Source organism: Limanda limanda, chromosome 16 (genome assembly GCF_963576545.1).
Source record: "Limanda limanda chromosome 16, fLimLim1.1, whole genome shotgun sequence".
NCBI lineage: Eukaryota > Metazoa > Chordata > Actinopteri > Pleuronectiformes > Pleuronectidae > Limanda > Limanda limanda.
The window spans coordinates 24,520,786-24,545,484 of record NC_083651.1 but is presented as its reverse complement, the minus strand read 5'-3'; the positions used below and the strand labels follow the sequence as shown (position 1 = coordinate 24,545,484).

The 24,699-nt window shown below is 40.2% G+C and overlaps 2 protein-coding genes across 2 annotated transcripts in view; both read right to left on the bottom strand.

The window, feature by feature from the left end:
- Positions 1 to 4,104: 4,104 nt before the first annotated feature.
- Positions 4,105 to 22,754, bottom strand: LOC133021355 (nck-associated protein 5-like). Its single transcript, XM_061088163.1, has 6 exons — positions 20,089 to 22,754; positions 19,708 to 19,822; positions 18,138 to 18,213; positions 11,579 to 11,965; positions 9,080 to 9,172; positions 4,105 to 7,115 (listed from the first exon to the last, which is right to left on the bottom strand). Coding segments are annotated over exons 1-6 (2,979 nt in total). The 5' UTR covers positions 22,395 to 22,754; the 3' UTR covers positions 4,105 to 7,113.
- LOC133021298 (nck-associated protein 5-like) overlaps positions 22,601 to 24,699 on the bottom strand; it is a 27,337-nt gene continuing 25,238 nt past the window's right edge. The window contains exons 6-8 of the mRNA XM_061088076.1: positions 23,124 to 23,303; positions 22,827 to 22,988; positions 22,601 to 22,669 (exon numbers count right to left, since the gene is read on the bottom strand). Coding sequence (XP_060944059.1) covers positions 22,601 to 22,669; positions 22,827 to 22,988; positions 23,124 to 23,303 — 411 coding nt within the window. The remainder of the gene's footprint in view (positions 22,670 to 22,826; positions 22,989 to 23,123; positions 23,304 to 24,699) is intronic.

Sequence of the window (24,699 nt, the reverse complement as noted above, 5' to 3'; positions counted from 1 at the left end):
CGTGCGCTGAGAGGAACTCTCAGCACAACCATGGGAGATGGATGCTGAGCAGCTCTGAGGCGCAGGGACGGAGCATCTGGCAGCCGGACTCTGAGAGCCTGACACCTCCTGTGACGCTTCACACGTCTTATCCATCGATGTTCACGCACATACAAGTGCTCAAATATGCACGTGACGTGCATGACTACACCGTGCACCCTGAAAGTGTGACTGCGTTGCTGAAGTATGTTTAACCCGGTCTGTTCTCATTTGTATTACTATTAGGGTTAGTATATGTTGTTTGTGTGCATGCATTGGTGATGCAATGAGCTCCAAAGTCCAACATATTTAGATATTCTTTGACCCAGTGAATGGAATCTAGCACCCAGTGGTATCACTAAAATGTGACATTACAGTTAGATCATGTGGCACATACAGTGTGATGTCAGTTGACTGTGGTTGTGTCATCAGTGTTTAATGAGGTAAGCACAAGTACTAGTGTTGTCCATGCTGACATCACAGTTGGATCAGTACACTGACATTCCTGATGAATGAGGTTGGACACAATCACTGTTAGATGATGTTAGCCTAGTGTGAACTGTGAGTGTTTAGTGCCAACACATAAAATAGGCTGTGGTTGCTAAATGGGCAAAAAGCATCTCTGACTCTTGTGGGGGGTCGTGTCACTCACCTGCATTTTATTTTTTTATTAACTGTAACTTTCTTTAAACTTACCCAAAGGTAAACCATACATTTGAGTTATCATTGCCTCTGAAAGCTTGTTGAATAAGTTAACGACAGATTGCTTGACTTTTCAGGCTGTCCAAAAGTGTCATCAGAGGTTTACTTGAGCTTTGCCCCCTATTGAAAGAAACACAGGTGCCCTGCTGCCTGGTTCACTGTGATACAGCATGGTACAGATATGTAAATGGTAAATAGTTTTGTATTTATATTCAGCTTTTCTAGTCTTTTATGACCACTCAAGGCGCTTTTTGCAGTTTTTTACATTCACCCATTCACACACACATTCATACAGTGCATCTATTCGCAGCACTCTGTTATTCTGTGGGGGGCCATTCAGGGTTCAGCATCTTGTCCAAGGACACTTCGGCATGCAGATGGGTCAGACTGGGTATCGAACTGCCGACCTTCAGGTTGGAGGACGAGCACTCTACCCCTCAGCCACAGCCGCCCATATGTGCCACTGAAGTTCTGGCCATGCACATTTTTAAGACACTTCAACAAAAACAATACCCTTAGTGGGTTAAACTTGTAGGATAGTGTTTCACAAAGTCTAGAGATGGATTAGTCTCCTCAGTGGTGCACAGTGTGAGCTTTTATTTCACATACGGCTAAAACCTTGTTGAACAATTAATTTTCTACTTCACACTGTTGAGCCGACAACACATCAGCCTGTCCTTAACCAAGCCCCAAACTAATTTACAGCATACATGCATCACTACACCCACCAGCCCGCTGCTGCATAAGGACTAAGACGAGGTCAGTGCAGAACAAACCCAGACGAGCGAAAAACTACTGATCTGCAACAAAGGAGGGTCATGTTATGCTTTGTCCTTTTTGACTGTTTTCAACACAAGCAGATTTCAGCCCTCTGTCTAAACTGCAGCACTCTGATACAGAGTGGTTTAGATCAAGCCTATTTTAATTACTGGATGAAACAGTGTGTCAGCGCTGCATCAAGGAGCCGTGAAGAAGTTGTTTGTGATTTAACTGTGCTAATCAGAATAGTTAGAACTTGGAAAATTACACATTAAGACACAATTAAATATTATGAATACCTACTTTGGTGAAACTTTAAATTAGCTAAGAGTTATTTAAATGACATTTTAAGGCAATGAGAAGATGTGTGTCGACAAGTGAAGAGCTTTTTCGCCTGAAATGAGATGTCCAAGGTAATTAAGTGAAACTATGCTGGTGTTAAAGTAAAAGATGGGCAACTATTAAAGTTGTCACTTGAATTAAGGATGGTCTAGTATTTTCCCCAAAAAAATCAAATTACTTTTTCTGCATTAGAATGAGATTCAGTTGAGTGCAATACTTAGTAGATTTGAGCTAAATGTGCAGATATAGTTTCTCTCTGTGGCAGCTTCTGAGCAGGAGTGTCATAACATGACTGATGACACACTGGGAGGCATTGTGCATAGAGCTACACCAATCAAGGCTGACTGACCACCAGATAATAAAAGTTCTCTGCATTCACAGTGTGAGCAGCATCTTAAAAGTGCAGTTAAAAAGTTTTTCAAAATAATGTCCAAAATATTTTCATTTCTCAAGTGAACTGTGAGACTTTCGGTCTTTGGAAAATATCAAGTGTCTATAAATCAAAAGGAGTTCATTGTGTCGAATACAATAAGTGAGTTAAGTGAGTAAAGCATTGACATGCAGCTCTAATGGCACTTATGTACGGTAACTTTGATATGTTTACCTGATTTGCAGTTATGTCCAACATTTACACATTTCTCTGTTGTCATTAAGGATGTTTTTCATCACCTCATTTACATGGATTTACTTTAATTTGGACTTAATGAACTGACCTACACAGATCCAGCAGGGGGGCCGCAGGACAACCCTACACTGTTCTGAAACTACGATTCAAATGTCTCATCAGGTTTACTTCTTTCTGTGAAAAAGTAAGCTGAAGCGAGTGCATAACTGTTAAGTGTGAGTGTGTGTGTGTTTGTCATTTTCAGCAGTTTTCTAGCTCACTTTTCCTCACTGAGTTGAAATCACACAGTAGTACTTAAAATTAAGTCAGTTTGTTTCATAGCTGCAGCTCAAAACGCTCATCGCAATAAATCAATTTACTTGTCTCCTGTTTCTATTCAAACTCTCTTTAAACCTGCATCTGAACACTTTTCATCTACCCACTAATTCCACAAAAGTCAGGCAGGGAAGTTATTAATGGCTGCTGGCTGCCAGTTGTCAACTGCTGCTGTAATATTTCCAGAGATGTAGAAGATTCTATTCAGCCCACAGCCTGAAGGCATTTAGTTTTTATTAATATTGAACATATCCCATGTCCAAAATCACACCAAATCAGACACTGCACTTCCTTGTACACTTTATAATCTACAGGCCAATTGTTAAGCATAAAAGATGAATGGTACTTAATATGTGTTCCACACACAGACAGACAGATGTTTGTGGAATTGTAGACGAGAGTTTCAGTCTTCTCATTTTGCTTTGGGCAGAAGATGAAAAGGCACATTTCCCAAAATCATCATTTGAGGTAAGGGAAAGATTGGGGTTAGCATTATGTACAACACTGACCACAAGATAGGGACAGTGAACCAACAATGCCAGTGCTACAGTAGAACACTTAGACACACTCCAACTTCAGCATCTTTACTTTCCCTATGAAAACTCACACAGCGGCTGTGGCTGAGGGGTAGAGTGGACGTCCTCCAACCTGAAGGTCTGACCCATCTGCATGCCGAAGTGTCCTTGGGCAAGATGCTGAACCCTGAATGCCCCCCCATAGAATAACAGAGTGCTGTGATAAGATGCACTGTATGAATGTGTGTGTGAATGGGTGAATGTGAAACTGTACTGTAAAGTGCTTTGAGTGGTCATCAAGACTAGAAAAGTGCTATATAAATACAAAACCATTTGCCAAACATCCCTTGCTAATGTAAGATCAATGCATAAAAACAACATTTGTATGTGACAAGACATGTGAGCGCATTCAAAGAAAACCTTTTCAAATGTTATATGTGCCTCACAATTCCCATGTCTAAGGCAATGATCAATAATAACATGATTTTAGAATTACATGGTTTTCAATATTTTTAATCTTCTTGGATTCTAGTTTTCCTCTCAGAAGTTTGAGAGGCCCTGGGCAGTGCCCCTGCCACATTGGTTAGTATTCTGAAAATTGTTGAGCTTATTTAATAAAAAAAACACTTGTCACAGTAAGCTGAGCTCAGTGTTCATGTAGAGATGCCTCTGAAGAGCTTCCATCTTTCATGCTGTCAAACTGGATGGCTACGAGCCTGGAGTGAATGCTCAAACTGAGAGGACACTCTGTTGGCATACAATTACAGTGGGTGTTTGTTTTGCCAAATCACCTCAGTGAAATACAACAAACCACAAGGAAACATTAGATGTATTGTAAGTGTTGAAATTATTTATTTCTCTTTCTTTTTTGACATAAAACAAGGAATATCAGTAATATACAGCTCTCAATTCATACTGCTAAGGTGACCGTCACACAGGAACATCATATAGGGAACTGAAAAAAACATTTAGAGGAGAATTACTGTTAGAGTGAGTAACATTATGTGCACTAAATTACACTCTTCAGTGCTGAGTACAAATACAGGGCATAAGAGTACATGTAGAAAAATACGATACTCTTTTGAGAGTAATGCTCTTCATTATATGAGCCACTTTAAAAACACAGACATCATGCTCCATCTACCCGTATCGGTGCAGCCAATCTGTTCCCTGATCCATTAAACCTTGTATCACCTGTGCACGCTACATATTTCATTTAATAGGCCTGTGTGCTTCTATTGGCATCAACACTACTGCTATTTTACAAATATTACCTCACATATACATGAAGCAGTTTAAGGAAGAGGTAAATACAGTAAGATGGCATGACTAATGGCATTGTGCAATGTTACAGTGCTTTATAGTTCTACATCACATGTAAACTGTCTCTAGTGTCTTGAAGAATATGGCTATAATCACCATGATAAGTTTGATATGTAGAGTTAGTTGCATTCATTTTCTGTATACGCAATTAGCTCAGAGCAGTGTTTGGCAATATGCATTTTCACAAATATCTACACATGAAAGGTTGGGAGCTGACAAAGGTGTTAGAGGGAAACATCGTAAAGTAGCTATGACTGTCAAATATGTTGAGATGCATTCATGACACCGAAAACATTACTATAAAGGGCACAGCATACATAAGAGAGAGAAAACTGAGCAACCGTGGTGCGATATGTAACAGGTCAGTGTACAGACAAAAACAGACAAGAGGACAAGTAAATATCTTCAACCATTACAGTGAAATCTGATGGTTGCAGTGAAATGATTGTATGTGTTAATCCACAGCATCTATCCTAGACACTCGTTGTTAGTTTTTTCCCTGAGCGAGCACAACAGCGTCCACTATGTGCCTACTAGGTGCTTTAAAGCTAAGGTTACATGCAAAACAAACTGGTCGGTCTCGATGTCATAACTGTGGAAAAATGTGAGAAAAAAGCTGAATGCAGTGCACATATGAAGAATTTCATTTTAAGAGGAGATTTTTTCAAAATATCAAGGTGCAGTTGTGAAAGCCAATCTCACAATAGATGATATTGTGTCTTATTACTTAAATATTTAACAGTGCACATCACATTTAACACGTCAGTTTATTCCACCTCTTGTGAAGAAACTCTGATGCATATGATGATGGACATCAGATTCATATGATGCATTTGAAGGTTTGAATAAATCAGAGGGCGGTTGCATGCAAGTTGATATAAACAGTGTAACAATAAAAAAAGCTTCCAACAAGTTAGTGCAGACTTTAAGGAGCCACAATACGCAGCCAGGTGCAGAACTCCTGAATGGAAATCAGTAGTAAGTGCTGTACATAAGATAACTCCGCCTATTTTCAGGAAAGCATAGTTTGTAATCTTGACATTTAAAGTTTCCATCTGCTGCTTTGCTCCAAAACATATCAGTGACAGAATTATTCTAGAGTAAAGCTTCCCATGTGGCTGAAAACTGTAAATGAATGAGCTACATAACCTGCAGGGTTTTAGTGGAGTCAATAGTCTCCACAGCTGGCGCCATTAGAGAGGTCTGGTAGCAAACGGTCTGTGCTCGTAAACTATCATGTAAACCTGCATTAGACAAGGTTTTTAGTAATCAAATGTAGTCAAGTGACACTGTGATGTAAGCAGTGGTTTAGCATCATTAACAAAAACCCAACTGCTTGTAGCAAAGGACAAATTTACAAGCAGCTGGTTGATGCAGTCGTCCATCCGGCAAGTCAAAGAGCTGACACTGTTTCTTAACATCTGGAGACCAAAACAGAGAGAACATTGTTCTGTGTCAGAATCAAGGACACATATCAATGAGAAGCTACTGTTCCTCTGTGACTGCTGGATATGAAGGTGGAGAATTGTTTGCTGACACAGCTTTATAAGGCCATATAGTTTGTCGGGGCAACATGTGTGTCTTTGTGTGTGTGTGTGTGTGTGTGTGTGTAATACAGAAGAATAGACAGTCTAGTAATGACAGTCCCACAGTTTCCAAGGACAAAGCTTCAAATCCATGTTGTCTTAAGTTTCTTGTTTAAAAAGTCTTCATTAGACTTTACACTGTTGGGAAACATATTTGGTAAAAAGAAATACACAATTCAAGCACTTTTATAAATTCTCCAAAATAGCCAGACAAATGATGGTTATATATATGTAATTTGTAGGTGACAGGGTTGCAACAGCATTGCTGTGCCAGTTGCATACTGTCACACAGTATGAGAACACATTTTAACATGAGAATATAAGTTTGTAACAATGAAAGTTGTGTGCCGCAGTAGATGCATTTAGTAAGTAAGGGTTATGCAATGTTGATTTTCTGATCAGACCTGCACATGTAAAGCTTCACTTGTTGTAGGTCAGTTAACGTGCACAGACACTTACATCAGCTTATGTGCAACTCAGATGATTTATAAGTTGGTAATGATACATCGGGTAGCATAGGGACATAAAAACAAAACTACCATTGCAGTTAAAACGTGATTGTATCATGTATTTAAAATTGCATGTTGTCAGAGGAAAAGATAATGAACCATGTCAATGTAACTAGTGATTCAGTAGAGTTGAACGTTTAGAAGCTGAATCAGCTGCTCCTGGCTGAAGCCGATGAGCTGCAATTCTCCAAAATGGCTGCCAAAGTTTTCTTTATTACACATCAAAAGCTGCTGAGGATCTCAACTCAACACCAAGCACATGTGGAAGCCTGCAGTGCCAAGTTGTGAGCGTTTCATCCTCACACACAGACACAGTGTCCACACTGTGGGATTTAAGGATCCTCGATGTGAGTTAAAGTGATAAATCCAAGTGATAATTCGACTCCCCGTTTCTAGTTTGACTCCTTCAGCCTCAGGAACTCTGAAATGGAAGAAGGGGTAGAGCAGAGTGAAATGCTGTGGCTTTCTACTATGCAAATAATACAATATTTAAAAAATCTCTGCCATTTCAAACAAGTTAAAATACTCTTAAAAATAGTTTACACAATGCAACACTGGCAGCGAAGGCCCTATTCATACAGACTATAGGCAGAGTCTGGGAAAGAGATGCTCAATAGAACATTTCAGTTTGATTGTGGGTTTATTTGCCCAAATAAGGTTAAATCACATAATGTAGCACAATTCCTCAAAATGGGTGCCAAGAACCTGCAGAGACATGCTTCAGGAGCTTCATAGAAAAGAATACAACTCTCCCTACTTAAAATGCACCTGGAAAGTTTTGAAGTGTCTTTGAAAGTAAATTCAACATGTATTAGTTCTACTCATAGTAGCAATTTGGTTTGGATGCAAATCAAAAGAGACAGTTTGTGATTTGATTGCACTGGGCAGAAATGGTGAGACCTCCTTCCCTGCATGTTAATATAAAGTTACATCACTTCCCCACAAAAGTGAGCTGTGTCAGTAAAAATTATACCAGGACTGATACATAGCATTCACATGGTCCTGCATACTGTTAATGTTTTATACGGTTGTGCAGATTATTCAACATTTGTATTTACACTTGTATGGAATTGACTTTTGACTTTGTATGCATGCATTTGTGCACGCATGTGTACGTTTGCGTGTGTGTGTACTTGTGGCTCTTGTGTAACTTCATACCTAGAGCTAGTTTTTTAACCCACAGCCATATCTTACAATCTACACACACATGCACACACGCAAACACACAACTTTATGCTTCTAGCTTAGTGAGGACACTCATTGGCATTATACATTCCCCTAACCCTAACCTAAATCTAATTCTAACCCTATAATGCCTGAAGCCATTTGTAAATGGTCTGTATTTACATATCTCTTTTTTACTATTGATGACCACCCAAAGAGCTTCACAGTAACAGAATTTGCCGTTCACACATATTCATACAGTGCATTTATGGGCAGCACTTGTTAGGTTTCTCTAAGAATTTGAAAGGTCTTGACATTCTATCTTAAGTGCCCTGAGATATTGTATAGTATGATTTGGGGCTATACAACTAAAATTGAATTGAATTAAAAAAGAGCCAGAACTTATGGACTGGCCAAAATGGTCCTCACAAAGATATGTGTTCAAGTTAGCACACACACACACACACATACAAGCTGTAAATGCCAGCGTTAATGTACTGTGAGAAGATGCAAATGATGTTTGGGGAGCTTGTGTTAGTCATGTGTTTAGTCACCACCATTAAACTTGCTTTCTGCTCAGTGGGGATTGAAATGAGTGTCTACAGTTAAGTTTATCATTTTCAGTGCAGTTCTGAGACAGATTACACTATTGCATAGAATGTGACTAAAGACAAAATGTTGCAGTTTTCTCCACCTTTATAACAGGGGAGCTGTGACAGTTTGGACTGTGAAAGGCAAAGTTTGAACTTGTCTGATAAGCCTATTGGAGCTGATGCTACACTTTTCTTGATATTCAGTGAATATTGAACTGCTAAAAAAATGTCATCACATGCCAATGTAATCTTTCGGTGCGCAAAAAACAACCAGGATTTGGAAGATTTTAAGTTGTAAGATGAATTTGAATAAAGTTAGGTATTTACTGTCCAAGGCTATACAGCTAATTTAATTCAACATACACTCCCTAATTTATTTTACTTCTTCAGACTTTTGTGAATTGATTTGGTCTGAAATCAGAAAATGCCTGCCATTTATTAGGTAAAAAGGGTCATTTTGACTTTCAAAGACGTTTAACCTTCAAAACTAATATTGTTATCATTATTTTCTAACTATCCTGTATTTAACACTAAATAATGACACTGTTGATGATTGGTGGGCAGAGATGATGACATGCTCTTTCTGCTACATAGGTTTTTCAGCTTTACATCTCTTCCTTTATCTTACAGTTGGCAAGCTGAAGTCTTGTCTGCTCTTGTTGGCTCTGGGTGGCTCGTGTGTTCGATTTGATATAGGTTAACTTCTTTGGTTCCATTCCACCTGAAAAAAACACACAATAAAAGTCATGTCAGAGGTTTTCTAAGCAGCCAAAGTTAATTCCCCTGTCAACAGGAGGGTCCAGATGTGGAATAAAGAGAGCAGACTGAGTGATACTGAAGGACTGATGTCTGGCATCTTCAAAAAGAGTTAGATTATAACTCAAAATTCAAAGTTGCAGGAGATTTGAGTGACATTGAAAAAGCAGAGTCTGACATCTTGAGAGATGATCAATTTATAATTCTTACAACTATTTCATTGAAATGTAACAGTGTGCAAATAAAGACAGGGTTAAGTTTTACCAGACATGCTCAAATCAAACAGCCACAGTTCTCAAGTTCTCCCTCAGGAGACAAATGTTTAAATATGCATTTCAGCAAATAAGCACGAGTCTGACGCAAGGTTAGCAATCTTAACTGTCCGTTCAGAAGATTCTCAGTGTCTGTCAAACTCTTTACAAAGTAATCCAACATTCTAGCAAAACAAGCATCACCAATGAGCGAGATCGTCCACCCGACCCCTCTGTAAGTTGAAGCTCTATGCAAGTATGAAATAAGGCACAGACCTAACTTTATTGTTACACAAGCATGGAAGCTAAGCAGAAGCAAAGAATGTATCAAATGAAGAACAGTAAGATCAAAGTCTCACACAAGGACTAAATAGCCTCAAACTGCAGCAAGTAAACAATCTTGTTGTTTGTTGATTTCCATATCTTCCATCATTATCTGTTGATGATACAAATTTGTCTAGGACATGCAGCGTTAACTATAAGCATGATAGCATGTACGTTGCATCCAGTGCATAACTAGGAGACATGTTAAGGTTTTCATTTATGCACAAATCACCTGGAAACACTTAAAAGCCAGCCAAAACTTTTGGACCTACAAATTGAAGGCTAGAAATAAGCCTGCCCGTGTTCACATCTGTCTGAAATAAAGCACCCAAACATTCTCTAAAATTCCCATGTGCCATGTAAAAAAGGAACATTGTAGTTGTGTAACCAACAGCAACTCAGGGGAAAACAGGTTTAAGGGGTCAGTATGAAAAAGCTTTATTTTGACCAGGCTCTTTCTCTTGTTATTCCAGATGCAGTTTTCTTAACAGTGGAAATCGGTGGATCTGTGATTACCATTGAGCAGGTAATGTCTACAGTATCTTGAAGAATGGAAACTACCAGTATCTTCTCTTAAGAATGTCTTAAGGTCTAAATTTAACTTTCAGACCTTCAGAGTTTTTATACAAAATGAGCATGCACAAATCTTGTGCCTTAGATGAGATAAATATATAAATCAAATAGTTAATATCATACTGTGGGCGGCTGTGGCTGAGGGATAGAGTGGTCGTCCTCCACTGGATGAATGTGTGTGAATGGGTGAATGTAAAACTGTACTGTAAAGTGCTTTGAGTGGTCATCAAGACTAGAAAAGCGCTATATAAATACAAAACCATTGACCATTACATATTTCAGCTCCTGATTTGGCGTTGGCTAAGTTTTTCTAGTCAATGATCTCCATCCCCAACAAGATGCTGGTTCTTCCCCAGCCACAGCTACAGACAATACAATGATGGCCACAAAAAGTACATCCAAATGTATCATGTGGCATATTAGCACCAGACTATAAAATACCATATTTGATTAACCCTTATGTCAAATGTAACTGAAAAGAATATGCTTCATGGAAGAACCACTGGTACAATTTAAGACTTGTCATATAAGTCATGTGCTGTTTGAGTCAATAATTATAATTGCTGTTAATTAATTTGGGGTTTAAATACATAACAACAATGTTAAAATCCAGTACTTCCATAGTCTGTGCTACTCCTCTATGTTTTGACTTTTCTGCCAAGGTTTGCTAGTCCGATCTTCACAGTGTAATGGGATTCTTTCTTATCAATCTCCATGACAATCACGTTCTCTATAAAGCATCTAATCTCCTTCCCAAGTCATGGACTACTTTTGTTCAGCATGGCTTTTTGTATGTGTCTAACTCCATGTCAAATCTTTCCTTCTCTCCTTCCCTTTGTCACAATAATGCTCTGAAACTGGGCTGACAGCTGTCCTAACATTTTGTAATTCTTGTTTAGTCCCCTACAGCAATACTGACACTGGAAAATGCCTTTTTGATATCTGACTGCAGGACAGGATTTATGTGAATGAAACTTGGTAGTATGCGTTAGTAATGGTGTTGCACAGAGATTGGCTGACGACATTCTGTAAATTGAAACTAGCAGTTTGTGACACATTTGTGCCATTAAATCTGACTCACACATTCAAAAAGTAAGATTTTGCAAAAGAGCACAAAAAGTGTTTCAGTGCATAATCCAACAGCACAAAAAGGAAACCATCATCATTGCTGCTGCAGTCCAGCAGCCATGCTTCTGACTGCTGCTTTTGTGGCTTTACTTTACCTTGGGGTGGTCTGGGGAGCCTGCTCTGGGGATCACACACACTGGCAGAGGTCACAATAGGTGTACACTGGGGTTGGATGGGCTGCAGGAAGGCCACAGTGGGGAAAGGCACTGACTGGATACGGGTCATGGACGAGTCAGACAGGGAGTTTAGCACCCCTGCATGGCTGCTGTCCTTAAAGCTGGAGGGTATTCTCCACCGGGGTAATGGGGAGGGAGACACGTCCTCGCTGGAGGAACCGGGGGCACTAGGAGGACTGAGGGACTGTTCTGGGGTTGATGAGGATTTGGGGAGGAGGTGCAGGATGGAGGAGAAGAAGGAACAGGATTCAGGAAGAGGGATGGTCCCAATCCCACTGTCCAACGTTCGCATCTTGCAGCCGGAGCCTACGGCACAAGGAGAACAGTTGAAGTGGCTCAGGGTAGAGGGAAAGAAAATGAGCAGGAATGAAACAACAGGGTAACCATGGTTGAAGTGGTGCTAAAGAATTCATTCATTTTATTTATTATTCAATATCCTCTGGACTGTTTCTGAAATGAGAACTGAAGTGTCATTGAAAGAGCTATCAAAATAAAATGAGGGCAGCTTCACCAATCGCCGATGATGAGCCATCTCTGTAGTATAACATGATTGTTTCCCTCATGCCTACTTATTAGTTCTTCCACATTATGATCGCTGCTTGTTTGAGCTCTATGCACTTGATCTCTGCGTTGTACTTTGATCCTGTCAATAAAGACAACCAACAGATGGTTAGTCTGTTGTTTTCTTTTCACTCACTCTTATACTTGATGAAGACTTCCTCTTCGAAGCCAAGTGGAAAAATAGTGCTTCAGTACAATGCAATTACATATGTGTTAAGCAGTGTAATGATTGTGTTTGCGAATTACACCACACACTGCAACAGAGTGACTCAGCCAATGCAAATCAAGCCCACTTGAACCACTGCTTTGTATTACAGATGTTGTTTAATGGGTGTGTGACGATTAGCATGCACTGATCATACTGTGAATATGAAAAACACGTCATGGCTTATGAAATGAACTTAAAATACACCACAAATGTGTGTATTTTATTTACAACACATGAATAGTAACTCATATAGACTCATGAACGTGTTATTTCTTTACTTTAAGATGTGTAGTTTGCATTGCTCAGAATTGCCTGCAAAATGATGCATCATATCGCAGTCGTTACACTCGTAAACCTCAGTTAAAGCTTTGTACATTTGAAATAAGCAGAGTGAGTATCATTGTTTGAATCCGCTCTTGTCATGCAGGCTTATATTTTAATATGTAGCCTGTAGCATCAACCTGTGGGCAATCACACACTGAAGCAAAGGCAGCTGCTTTCCCCCCTTTATTAATTAAGACATGAGACCCTGTTCTGGGTTTCTTTTCTTTCCTCTTTTCACTTTTTAGCAAGAGTTCCCAAGTTAATTGAGTTATTCAGATATTCCGCATTCTAAGTCAGGCTGTGCTGGAAAATATTAAAATGAGATTGGGAAAGAATAAAAGTTTCATAGATAAAGTTGACACTATTTGTTGCCATGAAAATGCAGTGTTAGGCAAAAAAACCACAGAAATCTTTATTGCTGCTATTGAATGGTAGTCAGTAGAGAACTTATCTCAACCCAGGCCCAACAGTCCCCTTAAATTCAAACAATCTGCACCAAATCCAACACACTTAAAGATATAAGTCTAAACAAATATGCACTTTTCTTCATCAAGATCCATGAAATATTTCCTGGCAAATCAGTGAAAATGTCAAAAAAACGTCCTGTCATGCAATAAGAAATGTAAAAGTAATTTGACCCACCCTCCAATCTGGATCTTCACCAATATTTAACAGATGTTATCCTGATCCATACCAACCCCTCCACCGAGATGTAATGATAATTGGAACTAGTTTTGATAGTATCTTGCACACAAAAACAGGCAAACTCTAGGCAACAAAACAACCACCAAATAGACAGGGATGAAAACATAACCCCCTTCGGTGGAGGTAATTAGGGGGAAATGTTCTTCTATTTAGCACTGTCAACATCTCAGGAGCTTTATCTGGAGCCTAATGGCTCCAGCCTGATAACTTTACGAACACCTATGACATTCATCTATTACAACTAAAATGTAGCTTTAAGTACATGTCTATTAATTAGACACCACTTGAGATAAAAATTATTTAGCCTACTTAGTTCTTATCCTATCCAACACGAAATAAATTATTTATTTGAGAAGCCATAGAAAAAGAGACATTATTGATTAGTTGGTTCTTGAGATGAGAGCTAACAAGAACTACTTTGACAACTTATTCCCTGGAAAGGCTGAATCACAGGCGCTGAGTGTTGATTGGTTTCAACAAGTATTTAGCATGGACCATGAGGTTGTTGTCCGCCTCAAAGGAGCCGATCAATGGCAGGCATACCAGACCCTTGTTGTTATGGTGACAACAACACAACCTATAGAAGAGTGTACCAGTAAGAGGTGTGCTCAATCTTCATCCATATGGTAACAAAAACAAAAACAGACTTTGGTTAGGTTAAGGCACAAGAAGAACTTGGTTAGCATTTGGGCTAGAAATCATCATTTGGGTTTAAACAAATAGCTGTCATCTCAAGGTTAGAGCAGAAATGGGTAAAATAACTAATATCAGTTATGTCTGCCCTTCCATCCATCCCCTTGCTACTGCTAATGCCAACTTTAGCACTCTATATGTTGCCTAGCATGCTCTTACGCTCTATTATTGGAGGTTGCAAACAAAAAAAGCGTTACAATGGGTCATAATTACCTGCTTGCATTGGCAAGGTATGGGGTTGATCTTTATGGAGGACAGTGTCAATGGTTTAGAATTTGGTTGGTTAAGTTATTGAATACATTTGTATGTATGTCTTAACATGACAGGTCTTCGAAGACATCCAGGGATTAAAGCAAAAAAAAATCATCTGACTGAAAAAAAAAATCGGCACTCACTTTGGGTCGTGGCTGCTTACCGCCTCGATATTTGAACTTCACGTGGTCCATTATCACTTACTAGTTTAAAGCTAGGGCATAAAACCAATATTTTTTTGCAAGACTTCAACATTCGTGTTAATGGGCTATAAATGACAAAACGTCTGCACAAGTTGTCAGAGCAAGCATTTATTTCCACAATGCTTTCAAGAACAATTATATGCCAACGCATGGATTTTTTTTTTAAATGCCGCGTCAACTTATCCATTCAAACATGAGAAAGACGCAAGGCATGGTTCACAAACAAAAGGTTAAAAAAATCACAGCTGATTGGTGAAGTTATTGCAAATCATATCAGTGTTACACCCCCCCCCCTATTTTTTTTTCTCTTCGGATCTGCATCGATCTCATTTTTAAGGCCCATTTATAGTCGTTTTTTACGCACGCACGCACGCACCTTCTACGGACTCGTTTTGGTTTATAGTTCCCCTACAGTGGCGCGTGTTGCAACGCAATTCACCGCCAGACCACTAGCAGGAGTAATGTTTTTTTTTGAAGTCGGCTCTTCTTCGTGTGTGGCATACGTTTATATACATCGCCACGGCGGCTCCTCAGAGCCTTTTTCTGGCGGACAAATCCGCCGGTCAGTGACGGGTTATACTAGTGGTCATAGTTTCGGATCTTTTCTGCCAAGTGCTCTTCTATTTTGGTCTATATTCGTTCTTCTAAATCTTCCGTGGTTTCCGCAGTTTCCGGGTATGAAACCGGAATTGTATATATATCCTTGCAGCAGACGCACAACAACGAGGCTGGAAAGCTAAGGTCTGCCCAGTTGAAGTAGGCTGCAGAGGATTTATAGCCACCTCAACATCCAGGCTTCTTCGAGAGATGGGAGTGCGGGGGAAGGCCCACAGGCAGGCAGTCAAAGACCTTTCCAGGGCTGCTGAAAAGGGAAGTCAGTGGCTGTGGATAAAGAGGAAGGACTCCGCCTGGGCTGTCGGATGAGTGATGGCATCTAGGGAGTGAGCCCGGGACGCCGGATCTCACTGCTGAACCCTCTGGAGGTGTCGTGGGTCAATCAGCGAAACATCGAAGAAGGAGGGCGCCCACTTGACAACCCATAGGATGCCATCATTAATTCGACCAGCCCACGGAGTCTCGAGTATGCAGAAAGGGATATTAACACCTTGTCCTACATAACAGATATCGCTGACCATACTACTAGTGGCTTAAAATCAATCCTTACCTAAAAAATAGCTTCATGAATATATACTGATTAACTTTTTTCCACTAAAGAACTCAGCCTTTATACCAGGCTTTGTTTAATGATGTATAGTAACACCTTCTGTTGTAATCCTCAGTATCTCATTGGGACTGCATGATTTTTCAGTTTTTCATGTACGAAAAGTCTTCATGTTCATTTCCTCTCTTTAAAAATAAGTAAAAAGAGAAAGAAAGACCCAGCATTTTGTAGTTTGCCGGCGGTGGCCCTTTTCTGTTGCATTGGCTTGCATTTAGGAGGATGGTGATGATTAGATTATAGAAATATTGGAACAGATGAGCAAGGAAATGTTAAAGTGTATTGTGCAAAAATTATGTTATTAACTGTTTTATTTCACTTGGCCTTTAATGAACGACTTCAAGGACGGACGCCTGATGACTACAAATTAACAGCCAATATTGCGGTTGCACTTTCTTTTCTGTGCTTATTTTGGTTTATCTCATTTTATTTCTAAACATCTAGGTTGAAACTGCTTTGTCAACATAACATGAAGTCCAACAACTGTGTGGATGGCATAATTCAGACCACAGCTGAAGGCAAAGTTAATTCACTCAGTTGTGGCTTGGATGAATGTGCTTAGCTGGTGCATTGCAGAAATGGAATGAGGTGCTTAACCCCTGAAGGCAGGCGACCGTCCATATCAAATGTGTTTGATATTTGCAGCACTTTGCCAATGGTGTCCCTCTGACCGGTTAAATTTCCGGACCTCTACCTGAGCAAAATGGACAGTTATTATTAACTGTGTATATAAATGTGTCTTAATTTGTGTCTTTCTATACTCAAACTTGCTATTTTGAGTGAATAAGTGCATTCACACTGACGAGCAGTGCATTGTAAGTAACCTTCTCAAAATATTCAGAAAAGTGAGTGAAAAACGATGGGCACTTCTCAAGCTAAATAGTCACCACCTCAGGTACATAGTGGAAGGGGAGGGAACACCAATGTACTTTTATGTATTTGTGAATATAGAGGAAGAAGGATATTGATATAGAGAGTGATTTAATTTCTGCATTGGCTGACAGAGGGGCCACACGCAAGAAAGTGAATGTTCATTATTATGCCATGTGAACAGAGCAGCTGACAATTGTGGTTACATGTTGATCATCACAAGTGCACAATGGCTGTTGTTTCATTTGGGACACAGTACGACAATTATTCAGGGATGGTCCTCTGTACACAGTGTACCCCATGTGAGTATACAGAGTGAGGTATCTGAAGAATATCTGTAGTTTCACCCTCGCCCATCCTCTTGTTTTTGATGCTACAAAAACAGGGCGAGACATCATGATTCACAGCTTATACTTATTTTCAACTGGTCTGTCATCAGTATGGGCCCAGACCTCTTTACCACAGCTCCACTCCACTACAGGGTATAGAAACTGACTCCAAATGACAGGATCAATGCAAAAAATGGGAGCACCTGTATGTAGCTTATTTTGGAGTTAATTTTGTACAGTCGAAAGAATTAGAGATACCAGAAACCCCAAAACCCTTGCACGTGTGGTTTGATCAATTTCATAAATGAAATCCTTCCAATGGGCCATAATATGACTTAATTTGTAGTAACATACAGATGGTCCACTTATATACCAGTTGACACAAATTGCTTTAATATTGGGAAACTAGTGTTAGAATACCAGGGCTACACAGCACTCTACTCAGGACAATATCTTCTTCACTCCACCTAAATATATGACAACACAATCCAGGCGAGTGGGTTCTTTCAGTAGAGTGGTCTACGGAAAAACTGTTAAAGAACATTTACTATGTGTCCACTTCTAAGCCTGTTTGGGAGGGAGCTTGGCCCCAATATTGATGAATGGGTTCATCCTGATTGGATGAGCCTGTGCATGCATATTTTTAGAGCATGGATCTGTGAAGATGAGCACCACACCTACACACAATATCTCCATTAAACTTGTTGATACAACCATAATGAAATGGTTCCTATTTGCCCTGATTCAAATTGACAGTCAAAATAATATATACTCTAAATGTGGAGATAAAATGAATAAAAGAAACGCAGAAATGGAGGGAAAAGCAAACACTGACAAAATTCTGAATCTTGTGTGTTTTCCCAACATATTTGTCAAGTTTATAACTTACACATTTTTTTCATATTTGGTCTTCACTTCTTTCTGCAAACTGTAGAAGCACAGATGAAACCTTGAGGGTAACATACTCAAAAGAACACAGCTAACATAATAACAAAATGAGGTAAGTTTAGTTTTTCAGGTACCAAGATGTTGAGAGGAATCCATTACTCACTATTTTTAGTCACTACAAACAATTACGGACAATCCAACACAACAAAGAATAAGAAAATCTGACCTATTACTGCAGCCTGGTTGGGGGTCGTCACAGTAGATCCATTTTCACTATCAGCTCTCCCGCTCATAATCTGTATCTATGTGTTTTTGTACAAGGGAAGAAAAAAAAGAAGTTACATTCATCCTCTTCTATACTTTTCATCTATTCCTTATCATAGAGTAGGTAGTAATCTTTTGGACTCTGGCTGACAAAACCTAAAATTCCTCTCCTTTGGTTTCCTCTAGGGATGGGCATAATTAATCGACGATCGATTAATTGATCATAAAGAATTTTGTCGACGACATTATTTTGTCTTCGACGAAATTCTGTTGCGTTTACTGCCAACACTGTGAAGCTATACGTCTCCATGAGCGCATAAGTAGGAGGGCAGAATAACCGAGTTACTTGAACGCAGCACAGTTAGCCGACGTTAGCAGCTGTAGGAAGCAGCCCGGACTCGACAAGCCCCGCTGTGGGACCGGCGGCTGGCCGCTGGGAGCTGGATGGATCTGACGGTTCTCGACCTCTCAGTCCCGTTGTTGTCATGTCATCAATCCCGGAACCTCACCCAGACCCGGGTCTGTACGGTTTCCCTTCCCCGTAGACTGAGTGTCCGCGTGCGGACATTCAGCCGAGCTCCACAGTTAGCGTCCGGAGCTAGCGGAGGCTACCGCCCGGAGCTAGCCGCTTCGGACCCGGACAGGGCCGGGTCTGGTGGAGGGGTTTCGGGAGTGAGAACGTGACAACCACCGGAGTAGGAGGTCGAGGGCCGCTAGCCGCTAGCTGCTCTCTCGGCGGGGCTGAAGAGTACAGCAGCGCTTATTTACAAGTGTAACCATTGAACGATCCCGTTTAACTGCCACAAGAGTTGTTTATCTTGTAATAAAGACCTCAATGAGTGTTTTTTCTATTTTCACTGCATTTTAACAGCCCATAAATAGTGAATTTTAATATAAAAATATTAATGATTAATCGAAAATTCGTCATTAACTCTCCCGACGATCGATTAAGACAATTTAATCGAATGCCCATCCCTAGTTTCCTCTCATCCAGTCTTTTGACTGACATGTTGTCGCTATGCTTTTGAAAGTTTGGAGAGTAGGAGGGATGTCAGGTCTTCTACAAAGAGTCCCCTACAAAAATATGTTGATGTAAACCATTTTACCTGTTTTTAACTTCAATTCTTTATCGAACAGACAAATTGCAAAAACGCACATTCCTGGTGGACTACATATTTAATGTCTCACTTGTACCTGGAGCAATGCCTCACACAGCATAGCCCATTGCTTTAGTTTAGGGCAGGACTGATTTCTGTCCTAATGCCCCTTAATAGGCCTTTTTCACAATAAATATTTTTGACATGCCATAGTTATTCCATTAAGCAATCCCAGTAATTCATTTCAATATTCAAACATTTGCATTTCTCTGTCAGATTTGAAAGAGTCTACGTGAAATTCTTATGATGTCACACCGACAATCACCGTGTATAACAAATTCCTATCTTTCATGTACATCTTTGTATTTTGAACTAAAACTCGCTGCATAACACTAAAATAACTGCCCGTTTTATAAAGATCAACAAACTCATTACCTTTGGGTCCCCAGTGATGTCAGCATGTCCTTGTATCTCATTCAGGGACATTCCTGGGCAGGGCATTGATATGCATGCTCTCACTGCATCGTGAGACTCTCTTCTACCCACAGAGCTGAAAGAAAACAATTTGTCAAAAACCACTACATACTGTGATCCCCTGGTATATTGACTAACCATTCACATTGTGATTAAGCTGATAAATTACCCTATATCTTTTGAAACCTGTCTAAGACAACTTGTTTAAAATGACCATTTAAATCATTTGAGGCAGGAGATTACCATACTGGCATTAGGCTATGAGGAAATGCACTGGAGCAAGTGTTGAGATGAAATAAAATCAAAAGATGACAGTCATCACTGATCTACTGAATTTCTTACCTGTCTTTCCCATCACTTTTTCTTCTGTCTCTCTTTTTGTCAGACTTTGCCTGCTTTCCTCCGAGAAGTGATGTAATCTTTTGCTCCCTCTTGTCTTCTTTTACTTTTGGTGGATCAGTCTTTTTGCTGCTTGGTGCAGGAAGCTTACTTTTACGAAAACCAAACCAATTTGCCAGAGTTGAACCAGGTTTTTGCTTCACTTCTATGGTTCGCTCCTGTTCTTGACACTTGTGCAAGTTCTCCTCTATGCCGAGCATCACTTTCTCTTCGATTGTGGTTATTGAACTTTGTCTTTCTGGTTCCTCAGAGACTGGCTCACCAAAAGCACTTGAAAACTGTTGCTCAATCTGAATGCGCCTTGCCTGCTCTCGCTGGAGTTTCAGGCTTTGGAGTCTTTCACTGGAGGACCCCAAATATGAGGGAACCGTCAAACCCTCTTCAATCAAGAAGTTGTTTAAAAGGGATCGATTCATTGGACAATGGTAGCTGCTCGAGCAACTCATACTTCCTGGAAGGACATCACCAAGAGAATTTAAAGAACTCCCTGAGTGTGTTTTGATCTGTGTCCGGACCTTTCCAGATCTGTTGAAGCTTGGCCTATCCATGTAGCGTGCACCGAAACTCTGGCTACGGGCCTTGGCCCCATTCATGCCCATTACTGGTTTAAGGAGAGGTCTGGTTGACACTGACACTGACCGTTTAAAGAGCCAACCTTCTTCATCAAAACCCCAGTCTAACATCACACCACTGTCTGATGCAACAGGTTGAGCGCAGGGCTCCGAGTCCAGTGAGTTACAGCGGGTTTCAATCTTTCTGCGCGTTCTGTCATGAGCACCACAGTCATGTTTCATCTGGGGATCACACATAAAAGTCTGAAATGTCTGGACACTTTTTGTAATCGAGTTTCTATCATCTTTGTTCTGTCTTCCAAATATGAGGAAGGTACTGGTTTCCTGTCCTGCGATTGCCTCATTCGATTTAGCATTTACAGGGAGAGCCATTTTAACACCTCTTGAAGTGGAACTGTGAGAATTATTGGAAATCCCATGGTAGTAAACATTAGAATATACGTGAGGCAAGACTTCTGAAAGTTTTGGCTCACTACTACTCTGTTGGGATCTTTGTAAGATGCTCTGATTTGGCATGATTGAGGGTGCACTATTTTCATCAAAGCGTGGGGCAGCTCTGTCCATTGAAAACTGTCTTGACTCTGAAGTTTGAGATTCTTCAACTGGGACAGGTGTTGTCTTGGATGAATGGGTATGGTAGAGCTTAGCGGGGATACCTTCAGCACCAATTTGTGGGGCTGTTTGTCGATTGTCTTTTGTTGCACTGGATTGTTGAGGCTGTAAAGCAGAACAAAGCTGATATGATTTTGGCTTGGTGTTGCTTGACGTCGTCTTCCCAGTAGTAGAGCACTGACCTACAGATTTATTAGCTTCGGGTAAAGAGTCACAAGTGGGTCTTAGAAGAAGAGAGGTGGTTCGACCTGGGGGTAAAGGAGGGGGTGGGGACCTATATTCTGAAAGGGAAACATCACAGTGCTGGTCTTGGCGTCGTTGTTTTCGTGGGGAGCAGGGTAAGTTATCATATATGTTCTCTTCCACACAGTTGTTGCTTGATTGAGTTCTTGTGGTTTGCAGTGAAGATTTTGTTGGGTTTTCAGAGCATTCATTGATTCCTGGAGGCTTAAATGTCTTTGAATATTTCACAGGCGAAGCAAGGGGAGAGAACTGCTGTACACTTTCAAGCGACTTGGAACTTGTTGATACGACTATATCTTCATTGTTCTCAACTTTAGATAATGCACCTTTGCTTGATCCTTGTGTTTTACTGAGATTTGATCTTTTACTAGGAACACTATGCCCACCAGGATTTGGCTGTCCTTTGGACCTGTGACCCTTTATAAGTTTTTGGTGGAGAGGAGAATGTGTGTGCTTAGCTTGCTCTGGTCCTCCATCTGCACTCTTGCTCCTCAGAATAAAAGCCTTTCTTGCTGAATCCCATGGCTGAAGTTTCAGTTTCCTTTGTGGAGATTCTGAGATTGAGATATCCTGGGTCTCACTGCCTTCTTGACTTGCCTTGTCTCTGCAATGATCAACCTCCACTGAGGAGCTGCGCTGTCTGGCGTCATTCACACAGCTAAGAGCTCTGGTTGCAGTATGTGGTATAGATGAGCTCACATCACTTGTTCCGCCATCCATTTGCTTGATAGCAGGTCTGCCCTGTTGTCTTTTGACGTGATCCAGTCTGGATTTACGGTCAGTAGACTTTTCCTGGTTATTGTTTCTGTCACTGGATTTCATGTCTGATGCTTTGTGTTTTTCAAGTGAATCCTTATTCTTGTCATCTCTTAGGCTCTCTGTTGGGCTTAATCCAGGTTTTATTGTGGGCCCCCCCAAAAATGAGAAGTTGTCTGTCACTGGTGAGGGAAAAAAAACAGAATTTCCATTAAGTTTTGCTGAGTCTTCTAGCAAATTGCCATCATCATCTTTTGTGACATCCGGTTTCTCTAAGCACAGAAGCTCCTGTGTTGGTTGCCCACTGGAGTCCCTACTTTGTAATTTAGATGAATCATCATCTGCATCATCAGAGTCAGGAACAGCAATCCTTTCTTCAACCTTCAGAGATTTACTCGAAGGAGCTACTTGTTTAGCTGTAGCCCCTTGCAGGCCACACTTTACACCAAGTGAGTATATGCCTTCATTAGAGGTCATACAGTCTTTGCAGTGTGGTACAGATGCATTTGCAGAACCCTCTTTTGAGCTGGACATTTGGAGACGCTTTAGGCCTTTCAGAATGTGGCCTTCCTTCCATCCCATCTCTGTCGGCTCCAAGGGTGCTGAATGATTGCTGGATACTGAACCTGTACTCATCCTTTTGTCCCGGCTCGTGGCACACTGTGCATTACAAGAGACATTGAGAATAAGTGAAGACATATTAATAGGCGGAAAACGTTTAAGCCAAAATGCCATAAAGATGCTACCAAACACTTGAAATTAAAGACATTTTTACTGTAGATGAATGACACGCACCTGCTTTGAGATGCCACGTCCTTCTGCCCAAGTATGAGAGCCACTGGAGTGATCACTACCAGCACTGGATAATGACAATTCACTGCCACTGCCACTACCGCTGCTGCGTGGGCATGTTAGGCTCAGCAGGCTGGGCCACCTTCCTGCAGGAATACCTGCTTTTCCATTTCTTTGCACCTCCTGTAAAATAATAAAAGCAGTTATTAAGGAAACACTCGAAATAGACAGGAATAATATAATGTTATAAAATAATTTGGAAAACACTGCAGTCAATTATGACATTTATAGGATAAGCAATTTATCAGGACTGTTATCAGTTCATCAAAACTGAAGAATACTGTAATTGTTCGTATCATTTGCACCAGTGAACAGAATATTTATTTATCCATTATTTATTATGTTGTATTCTACAGGTTATCTCTGCGGTATGAACAATATACACAACCTAAGAGAATGCCTCATGGCTCTCCCTTTGTCTCTGTCATAGATCTGAAAAAATCAATTTACGGGATCCATAGCTGTCTCTTTCCATCCAGAGGCTAATTGAGAAATTGAAAAACATTTTCCCTTCCACTCAGCTCATGTTTTAAAAGATGATGGCTCAATCCCATTTCACCCCTTCTCCTTGCTCCTTTGCCCTTACCCAAATTTTCCAGTATACCTAGCAAATCAACAGCACAAATGTAGTATTTTCTCCATTAATAAGGATTTAAAAGTTAGGATAATGATGTAATGTCTTAGTTTTAATATTGTTTCAATGTATTATGGTCATTACTTCACGACACCTTAAAAAAAATCGCAACCCTTATACCTGCTGACATCTCAGTAGCTGGCATGCTAATGTTACGTCTTTATTGGTGATTTATGCGCAATAATCCTGTATTTTCATATAATTAATAAGTCACCAACCTGTCCCAAATGGTAGGCCACTACCCCTTGGGACTCAGTTTCAAGAGGCAAGATAAGCCTCGAAAACCAGGGGTAGGGAGAAGGGGTTGAAATAGGACTGAGCCAGTGTGTCTTTACAATTCTGTGGTCTTGCAGGTATGTTTAATGAGAAGTGATGTGCCTGTCCTGTCATGCTGGCAGACGGAGTATGGAGCCTTTTTTGCAAGTCTGCTGTTCATTTATATTTCAAATGTAACTGCACAATAAGTAATACGAGATGATGATGCTTTTGTGTTGGTTAGGCTCTAAAAATCAAGACAAAAATTTGTATTCACATATGTGATTTTTTTATTAAGACATTTACAGTGGTTTCATTGATTTCTGCCGATGCCAAGAGAAACCATATGCCAACACTGTACAGTAAAAAACACAAGTAAAATGAAATAGTAGACAAAGTTAGAGCACATCGTTTTTTGTAAAACTAGAGAAAGAAAATCCACCCTGGAAATTTCTTCAGCTAATGCAAAATGCTTGTATTTAAGGTTAAGAGACACAATGGTATGGTTTTTAAACAGACATTTTGAAAGGAAATACACTGCATATTTGATCCAGTTGTCAAGATCCCACTTTGTTTTTGTCTACCTTCTTCTATGCCTCTGTATATACTCTACCAATGGTAATGTAAATA

What these genes read in the sequence shown, in the direction of transcription:
- LOC133021355 (XM_061088163.1), bottom strand. Translation starts at nt 22,394, where the DNA reads ATGAAATCCAGTGACAGAAACAATAACCAGGAAAAGTCTACTGACCGT. An exon ending in AAAAGTGATGGGAAAGACAG is followed by an intron (nt 19,823 to 20,088) that starts GTAAGAAATTCA and finishes GTTTTCTTTCAG; the next exon opens with CTCTGTGGGTAGAAGAGAGT. An exon ending in ACATCACTGGGGACCCAAAG is followed by an intron (nt 18,214 to 19,707) that starts GTAATGAGTTTG and finishes AAAAACACATAG; the next exon opens with ATACAGATTATGAGCGGGAG.